This window comes from Mycetomoellerius zeteki, unplaced genomic scaffold (genome assembly GCF_001594055.1).
Source record: "Mycetomoellerius zeteki isolate Tzet28-1 unplaced genomic scaffold, Tzet1.0 scaffold432, whole genome shotgun sequence".
In the NCBI taxonomy this organism is placed as follows: domain Eukaryota; kingdom Metazoa; phylum Arthropoda; class Insecta; order Hymenoptera; family Formicidae; genus Mycetomoellerius; species Mycetomoellerius zeteki.
The window spans coordinates 45,769-55,246 of NW_017257427.1; the positions used below are offsets into that span (position 1 = coordinate 45,769).

The 9,478-nt window shown below is 32.7% G+C and overlaps 3 protein-coding genes across 7 annotated transcripts in view; 1 reads left to right on the forward strand and 2 right to left on the reverse strand.

Annotated features, from left to right (window-relative positions):
* Positions 1-4,615, forward strand: part of LOC108726621 (uncharacterized) — a 24,797-nt gene extending 20,182 nt beyond the window's left edge. For 3 of the 5 annotated variants that reach the window (XR_001936811.1, XR_001936813.1, XR_001936814.1), the window contains exons 6-10: positions 948-1,065; positions 2,569-2,759; positions 3,025-3,329; positions 3,593-3,739; positions 3,836-4,615. Coding sequence is in view for 1 of the 5 variants with exons in the window: in XM_018454299.1 (XP_018309801.1) it covers positions 948-1,000 (53 nt within the window). In the remaining 4 variants the exon portion in view is untranslated. Of the gene's footprint in view, positions 1-947; positions 1,318-2,568; positions 2,760-3,024; positions 3,330-3,592; positions 3,740-3,835 lie in introns of those variants that run through there. The other 2 variants (XR_001936812.1, XM_018454299.1) reach the window with 2 other exon arrangements.
* Positions 4,616-5,206: 591 nt separating this feature from the next.
* Positions 5,207-6,092, reverse strand: LOC108726620 (uncharacterized). The gene is made up of 2 exons (XM_018454298.1): positions 5,933-6,092; positions 5,207-5,496 (listed from the first exon to the last, which is right to left on the reverse strand). The coding sequence occupies exons 1-2, from the start codon at positions 6,045-6,047 to the stop codon at positions 5,309-5,311; spliced, it is 303 nt and encodes a 100-aa protein (XP_018309800.1). The 5' UTR covers positions 6,048-6,092; the 3' UTR covers positions 5,207-5,308.
* A 680-nt stretch (positions 6,093-6,772) lies between these two features.
* LOC108726617 (uncharacterized) lies at positions 6,773-8,895 on the reverse strand. The gene is made up of 5 exons (XM_018454296.1): positions 8,779-8,895; positions 8,533-8,561; positions 8,330-8,443; positions 7,894-8,118; positions 6,773-6,780 (listed from the first exon to the last, which is right to left on the reverse strand). The coding sequence occupies exons 2-5, from the start codon at positions 8,549-8,551 to the stop codon at positions 6,773-6,775; spliced, it is 366 nt and encodes a 121-aa protein (XP_018309798.1). The 5' UTR covers positions 8,552-8,561; positions 8,779-8,895.
* Positions 8,896-9,478: the final 583 nt, after the last annotated feature.

Genomic DNA, 9,478 nt, shown 5'->3' on the forward strand with positions numbered 1-9,478 from the left:
CCTCTCCCCTGCAAGGGGGCACACGACTTCCACGCTCGTCAAACATTCACACACGTACAAGTCTATTTATTTCTCGGTTTATTTTGATTACATTTAAGCAATGGAAAGGTTATTATTACGATGCAGGGGGGGAGCAGGGGTGAGAGTCGAAGGTGAGAGTCGTGCGCCCCTTTGCAGGGGGAGGGCGGGATGAGAGTCGAAGGTAAGATTCGCGCGCCCCTCTGCAGGGGTTGAGGAGGGACGAGAGTCGAAGGTGAGAGTCGAGCACCCCTTTGCAGGGGGTGAGGGGGGGATGAGAGTCGAAGGTGAGAGTCGTGCGCCCCTTTGCAAAGGGAAGGGGAGGTGAGAGTCGAAGGTCAGAGTTATCTAAGGTATGTAAAGCAGTTAAAGAATTACTAACTTAACTGTTAATAACTTTTTAACAAAGGACGAACGATGGCTAAAACCTGTTGGAGGTTATTCAGGATCATGACCTTGACAATATATGTCAAGGTCATGGTCATTGGGGGGGGGTCCCCTAATCGGAATTTTTACCGAACTTATAATAAATAAACAAAGAAAATTGAAATGGATGAGAAATGAAGTTTGTCATTTTGAAATTTGAAATTCTGACATTAAATTCGTATTTAATAACTTCGAAAACTTATATGTATCAATTATCACCTCATATGTATAAATCAATACACAGAAATACTCTGCACATTTTAGGGTCGCTTTTGCATTTTAAAGTCTTATGGTTGAGCATTTTTCGTTTATACAAAGGATTAGTAGCTCACATTAGAAATTGAAAATCTAATAAGTTTGAAGAAACTAATACTTTAATGGGTCATTAAAATAAATATCGCATTCCTTATTTTTATTTTTATTTGGTGACTATTCAACAAGATTCTTTTTCTTCACGTTGGCTAAATTTTCATTTATATTTAATTTTATTTATGTCTTTTTAGGTTCTGAAGACATCAATATCACCTCTACCTCATCGATCAAAACCAATCAGTAAACAGAAAGATTCCGAATTAGATTATTTGGATGAGTTTTCATCTAAGAGTAAAAAGAACATATATGGTAAAAAAAGAAAACGTTAATCGATTTCACATCCTTATAAAAATTTCAAATAATTGCATTCTCTCATTTCACTTGAAACATAGAAAGTTTTTCTTCTATCAAATTGCAAATGCTATTGCATGGAACTAACTGATATACGTGTATTTTGTGTTTGTGTATAAACAAAGAATTGTTTGTGTCATATATTCAATAACACACAGAGTGTTCATAATTTATAATTTTTCAATGATAGACTTCCGAGCAATTTATAGTCAAATGATAATGTCATGGAAACCATTAGATTTGTCGCAATTTTTAACATTGAATTTTGTCCTAAATTAAAACAATATAAAATTCTTTCAAAATAGAAGTCTGCTCGAAATTAACTTAAGAGCTTAATTAACGAAAGAGTATGATTTTATTTTTTTAAAGCTCGGTTTGTAAATTTTCTTTTTTGTGATTGTAATTCCGAAATTGGATTTCTATTTATATATTTCTGTTGATATAAATAATCACTTTGAAATTTATGAAAAATCAAAATTAAAATATTGTGAATTGTGAGACACCGAACACATTTATTTTACAACGTACTTGTCAATTAGGTTTTTCCTTTTTTTATGACTTCATTCGAGAGAAAAAATATTACACGAGTTTGAAAATGAATGTATAAATATTCATAGTACTAATTTTTTCGGTAATTATTTAGAATATGGGCCTCATCTCCGATTTTGATGAAATTGAATTCATTCGACGCTTTTTTACTCAAAATGGAAGAATCTGGCAAAAAAATACGGCGGTCGGCCTCGTGAACCGAGATATCAAGCGTTAAAGTTCGAGATTTTAGAAGTTAAGATCTCTGTTATCCCTACTTGATATAGCGCTATGTATATGTTCTGTTTTAATTACACAAATTCACTGCTTTAAAAACAAATTCTCTGCTTCACAAACACAAATTCACTGCTTTAAGAACACAAATTTTTTGCATTAACAGTGAATTTGTGTTTTTAAAGCAGTGAATTTGTGTTTGTGTGAAGCAGAGAATTTGTTTTTAAAGAAGTGAATTTGTGTTTGTGAAGCAGAGAATTTGTTTTTAAAGCAGAACGTATACATAGTATTATATCGAGGCTGTGTTCGTTTGGTGCCCACGACGCTTTAAGCGTTGTTTCATCCTTGTTATTTTTAAGTATTAAACAAGGATAATTGATGCTTACAAGCGCTGTGAGCGCCAAAGCGAACGTAGTCTGTCGGGATGACAGATGTCTTAACCTCTAAAATCTCGAACTTTAACGCTTTATATCTCGGTTGATGAGGCCGACCGTCGCATTTTTTTGCCAGATTCTTTCATTTTGAATAAAAACGCGTCGAGCCCGATTTCATCAACATCGGAGATGAGGCCTGTATTCTAAATTATCTTTTTTTCATGTCATGTTTCTATTTGTTTTGATAATAATGAAAAATTCTTAAATTACAATTTGGCAGAATACTGCATTATTGGGATTAAAAGGATTATATGCGATGTTATAGGCAATAAACCGGCAATAAATAATTTTTACATTGTGAGATTTATTTTACAATGTACGTGCAATATACGAACAAATGATTGATGAGTGGACATTGCTTTCGTAAATTCCAGGATGTTTATCAAAAGACTTTACACATATTTTATGCGATATTTGCGATGAGCGAGATGAATAAATTTACATACATACAAACAGGTAACAAGCTAATGTTATTTGTCATTTTAATGTCAAAATCTTGTCAAATACAAATAATGCTATCTTGCTACCACATAAGTTTCAAGTTTCAACATTCGTTAAATTTAAATTAGCATAAAATATTTTTATACCAATGGAATCTGTTTATAAATAAAATGTAAATTAAGATTAACTTGAGTTTTCATTATTAAGAATCGATATGAGTGACAAGTTAGTTCATTTATACTTCGTTTGCGGAGTAGATACATGTTTGCAATCTACCTAGATCTCTTCCAAGTAACTATGGGTGCGTTCCGAGTTACGCATGAAGCGCGTGGACTGCAATACTGATGCACAACGCTTTGAAATCGTTCCATTTTTTCAATGCGCGCATAACACGCATGAAGCGCTTATGAATTCGGACCGGTTTCCTGTGCGAGCTGTGCGCTGAGTGGACTGTAGTGGGCTGAGTGATAATGTTAAAAATGGATATCGAACGAAACGTCAAGAAACGATTTACAGTATCAATGGTCACTTCATTGATATTTTTAAACAAAAACATCGAAAGTGACAGCTCGCAATCGAGCGAGGGTGAACATGAAGATGAATACCTTTCCTTAAGGGATATGCAAACATTGTATTGTACACTAATGGGGAGTAAAGCACATGGGAAAATGATTGCAACCGAAAAAATTACAGATTACGTTGATCGTATAATTTCTAATTACTCCAATATTGCATTTAAAGAGCATTTCAATATATATATTTATATAAACATTAAATTATAAAGATGAAATATTTTTGATTTGGTTTTGAAAAATTAATTTCACTTACATCATAACCTAACATTTTAGAATGTTTCCGGCAACATTTGAAATGATTTTATCATTAATCGGACCAACGCTAAATAAGACAAATACCATAACTGGAAGAAAACCAATTTCAGCAGAAAAAAAACTGTATATTGCTCTATGGTTTATGGCTACTCCTGATTCGTATAGGTATGTAAAATTTGTATAAACTATTTTTGTTTTGTAACTACCACTGTCGTTACATTGTTACAGTTTTTTCATTTTTTATATTATGGCTTATTGTAGATCCGTTTGCGTCAAATTTGGAGTGGGCAAAAAAACGGCTTTTAGAATCGTAAGACGTGTAACCTATGCATTGCATTGCATCGCGCCTTGATTCATTCAGTGGTCTGATGAAGCTGTTGCTACTAACATCAGCGATCAATTTTTAGAAGCTAGTGGCTTTCCAAATGTAATCGGTGATATAGATGGAACTCATATCAAGATCTGAGCTCCACACCAACAGATTCAGTTTCATACATAAACCGGAAAGGTTTCCCATCTATCAATCTTCAAGTAGTTTGTAATTCGAGGGGTCTCTTCATACACTGCTATGCAGGTCAAGTGGGATCAGTACATGATGCTTGGGTTTTCAGAAACTCTTCAGTGACACATTTTCTTGAGAGACCTGAGGTGTACTTCCCTAACAACTCTCATATTATAGGAGATGCAGCATATCCGATTTATCCCCACGTAATGGTTCCATTTCGAGACAATGGACATTTGACAAGTCAACAAAAAAATTTTAATTATTGTCTATCTTCAACAAGAATGGCAGTTGAACGGGCGATTGGCCTATTGAAGATACGTTTTAAAATATTATTAGACTGTTTACTACGGACAGACGTTAAAAAGATTCCAGAGTTCATTATAGCGTGTAGTGTCTTACGCAATATTTGTTTATTACAAAATGATATTATGACTGTCGGTGTCCAACATTATGAAGAATATCAGGCCCAAATTCGCGATAATAACACTGATTTAGGAAATGAAATATTTCCAAAAGAATAATAATAATGAATGCTTTGCCAATAAAAATAAATGCATGATTATAAAAGAATTTTTTAATGTTATAATTTTAATAGAAATGAATTTGAAAAATCATTTTGTTACCTATTTAAAATAAATGTGTAGGATCTATCAACGAATTTGTATAAAAAATTTTGTATTGTATTTTTAAATGAATAAACGTTTAGGTTAATGGACATTCGTTTCTGCTTAATCTTTGGTTTTATTTCCATTATCAAATCTTATTCAAAACATTCAAATTGTGTATTTTGTAAGCCTCCCCTACAAAGAAACATTTTTCAAACATTAAAAAAGTATTTTATATTTTTTAATATTTTATTTTTTTAACACAAATATAAACAATTTATTTTTATTAAATGATAAAACGTATTTTATGAAAAATATTTTTCAAATGATGTATAAGTTCCATATTAAACTTATATTAAATAAAAGTTTTTAAAAGTTTTTAAATGAACAAACTATTAATAATTTTAATACAAAACTTAATCAAACTTTTAACTAAAGGTCAATAAACTTTCTTGTTAAAAAAACTGAAAAAACTCGACAAAAAGCACCATGAAAGGTTTTTATCTAAGTGATGGCTCGGAAGCCTGGAAAAGTAAATAAGCGTGCAAGTAAACGCCTTCTTAATCTTATTTCTTATAAAACTACAAGAAACTATATTTTATTTTAAAAATTGTAAAATGGATACTAAAGATTTTTGAACATCCATTTGCTCCTTATGTCTTCTCTCGCGATCTTGTCTATTTTTTCTCGAATTTCTTTGTGCTTTGTCTCTCTTCTTTTTCTTTCTTCTCTTTTTTCTTCTTTTTCTGCGGCTATATTTTCTACTAATTCTTCCAAAATGTGTTCCACCCGTTTTCTCTTCCTCTGTAGATCTGTATTGGATAACGTAAAAATGACTATTACTAGATCAATCATGTACATAATAAATATATAACCTTTAGATCTTTATTAATGCAACTAATTTCTTTTTAACCTCACTATATATTACAAAATATTAATCTTTTACGCTAAACATAGTAATCCATTTATTAAATATTTACGAAATAAATTATCTGGAACTATAGATGTTTGATTAAGAAAAATATGTAAATAACATTTAAAGAATATATTATTTAACTCAGTGGAGATAATTTTCAACAAAAAAATTCCGGTGTTCATAAAGTGTTTTAATACACGAGTTCTAATATATAAAATTATAATAAAATTGTTACCTAGTTCACCGCAGAAAATTTTTGAGAACGACATAAAATAAGAAATCAGAAACAAATTAAGATTTTATTTTTGCAGCAATTGTTTTCAAGTACTTACTTCTTACGTCAGAGCATGAAATCGTAGATGATGTTGGTGATAACTCCTTACAAGGGTTCACTAGACCATCAAGGAGTCGTCCCAGGGAACGTTTCTCAATACGTATTAGGTGCATTTAGTACCACGACCGCTCACTGAGCGCTCAGTGAGCTCTTACATCTGATTGGTATATTCGGTTAGAACTAAAAATATAGACTAAACAGATACAAGAGCTCACTGAGCGCTCAGTGAACGGTCGTGGTACTGAATGCACCCATTGACGGATCGAAGCGTCGACCAATCACCGACGATCCGTCGTTTTGTTTCCGGAAAACTTTTGTTCCACTATCCCATACAGCGGATCGAACGTAAACGGATGATCAAAGCACCAATTACGAAATTTTTCCGCTAGATCCATTTACAAAATAAAAATTGTTCGTAATTGGTGGGCCGCTGAACCGTATACGTAAAATCTTGCATGGGACAGTGGAAAGAAAATTTAACGGATGACGTATGTACGGATTGTATAATGTCAATAGTAAACAATCTCAAAGAAAACAACGTCATTATTCATTAGTTGCCTCAAGTAAATGTAATAATTGAAGTTTGATATAAATTATACAAAGAATTGACGAAAAGGTAACACATATCCATAATTGTATTACAATGAAATATGTACCAAGAATCGTATTATGTATATGATTCATTATTATGCCATAAACATGATGTTCACAATAAATTATTAAATACTTTTCTAAACAAAAATCAATATTTGTATAAGTTTTGCAGAAAAAAAATGGATAATACAGAAAACATGTTACTTGCTATGGGAGCGATAGCGCATCGCCTTAAGCGATGTAATCAACGATCTGTAAAAAAAAGATTACGTCGAAAGCTTTTGCAATTATGCACATTGTATGATGTTTTAACTAAAAATGTTTGTCGAAAAGAACGACGGTTTTGGATAAGGATGATATTTAGTGAGCAGCAACGTCTACTGCAAGAAGCGAGCAATAACTTAATAAAAGAGATGGAGCAAAATGATGAAGAAAAATTTAGAAACTACTTTCGAATGGACCCTGTCGTTTTTAGGAAACTACTTGATTTAGTGATGCCATTGATAACGAAGAATAGTAATGTCAGAAAAGCGATCTCAGCTAAAACACGTTTGCGCATAACTGTTTGAAACACGTTTGCACATCCATTTTTGAAACACGTTTGCACATCCATTTTTTTCAGCAAAACTTATACAAATATTGATTTTTGTTTAGAAAAGTATTTAATAATTTATTGTGAACATCATGTTTATGGCATAATAATGAATCATATACATAATACGATTCTTGGTACATATTTCATTGTAATACAATTATGGATATGTGTTACCTTTTCGTCAATTCTTTGTATAATTTATATCAAACTTCAATTATTACATTTACTTGAGGCAACTAATGAATAATGACGTTGTTTTCTTTGAGATTGTTTACTATTGACATTATACAATCCGTACATACGTCATCCGTTAAATTTTCTTTCCACTGTCCCATGCAAGATTTTACGTATACGGTTCAGCGGCCCACCAATTACGAACAATTTTTATTTTGTAAATGGATCTAGCGGAAAAATTTCGTAATTGGTGCTTTGATCATCCGTTTACGTTCGATCCGCTGTATGGGATAGTGGAACAAAAGTTTTCCGGAAACAAAACGACGGATCGTCGGTGACTGGTCGACGCTTTGATCCGTCAATACATACGTATTGAGAAACGCACCATGGGACGGCTCCCTCACTCGTCGCAATTGCAGGAGGATTAATTGAAACTTTATCACCAAATATTGAATCATAACCTATAGTATATAATAATAATAATAATAATAGTAACAAAATGTGTACAATAAAATATACTATTATACATGCATATAAAAACTAGGTATTTTACAATACATGATAAAACATTCTTATCGAAAAAAAAGCCCACGAACTTTTATGATTTCCGCTTTTCTTATTTAAATCAGCAATATTTTTATATGTCCGCTTTAAACCAGACATTTTGGACGCACATTGCTGACCTGTCACTTCATATGAAGAATTCGCCTCTTTCATCTCAGCAGCAATTTCAGTCCAGATTTTATTGCTACGCTTTAATCCAGTAGAGAAATCTTCTTCTCTTTCTCGGTACATTTCCAATAACAAAAATACTGCCTTGTCTGGCCATACAAATACCTTTGACTTGTTTAAAAGCATTAATTTAAAAAGTAAACACAACTATTAAATCATCAAAATATGATCTTTTACATTATTCTTAATCTTGAATATACATGCTTCTAAATAAAATTAAAAGGTTAATTGCAGATACTCTGATTACACAAAAATATATATATATAAATTGTATAATTACCATAAACTATTTGTATTTACCTGCATTGTTTTTGTCGACAGCATTTTCATCTGTATGTTCTGGTGCTACTGGTACCTCATTAATTTGTTGTTGTTTTGTTTCTTTCGCAATAAGTTGGGTTAAAAAAGCTTCATCTATAAGAAGAGCACAATCATTAACCTGGCGTCTAATCTTACAATTTATAAAGTAAATCATAATCTATGTAAACACATTAGAGTTTTACCTTGTGTTGCTCTCTCCATAGCTTTTTTGCTTAAAAATAAGGTAATTATTTCGTTTTTCTCCTCAATATATACAAGAAATTCATAATTGTTTTTCATTCATTATTATCTGAGCTTGTTGGAAACACGGTGTGTTAAGTACGTATGAGTGTCGAGCGTGGATGTCGAGAATTTTGTACAAAAATATGCTTTCGTGTGAGCGATAGTATTCATGAGCAAACACAATTCGAATCAGCGTTTCCACAGACTTCAATTTGTAGGAACCGGCGTACTGCTCTGCAATCGGTGCAATCTGAGTGCATTTCGAATTATCCAACAAATGCTTAGACTGTATCAACGCATGAAACGCTTTCAATGCCTCAAGTCGAAAGAGAAGCAGTCAACGCCATGATGTAAGAAAACTTTCTTACATCATGGCATTGACTGCTTCTGTTTTCTTATATCATGGTCAATGCGCTGGGAAAAGTGCTAAGAATTCAGTACGGTGTACAATCTGGGGAATTCAAGTACTCTCGAAGCGCTTTCGAAGCGCGCAATGGCTGCGTTCCGCAAAGCGCATATGCGCGCATATTCGCCCAAGAAAGCGTTTCAGTATCCTGCATATGCGCGCAGTGGCTGCATATATGCTTTATCTATGAAGTTATAACGTTGTGTTAGTGAGCAAAATGCGCGCATAAACTGCTTCAGGTCCGGGGTAGAAGCACTAGTAACTTCAATATCTAGTAACTTTGAGGAATAGGGAAATGATCACAAGCGATCAATAGCCGGACTGTCCTTTATTCAAATTGAAGTTTTTTCGTGAAACGACCAGAATTGTTAGAGAAACGCAAACGTTCGACTTCGTGGATATTATTTTTAATTGTATCCAATGGATTTTTAAGATATGGATTTAGTAGATTTCGAAGTTTATGTAAACGATGATCTAACTTTAAAAATCCGAACCGATCG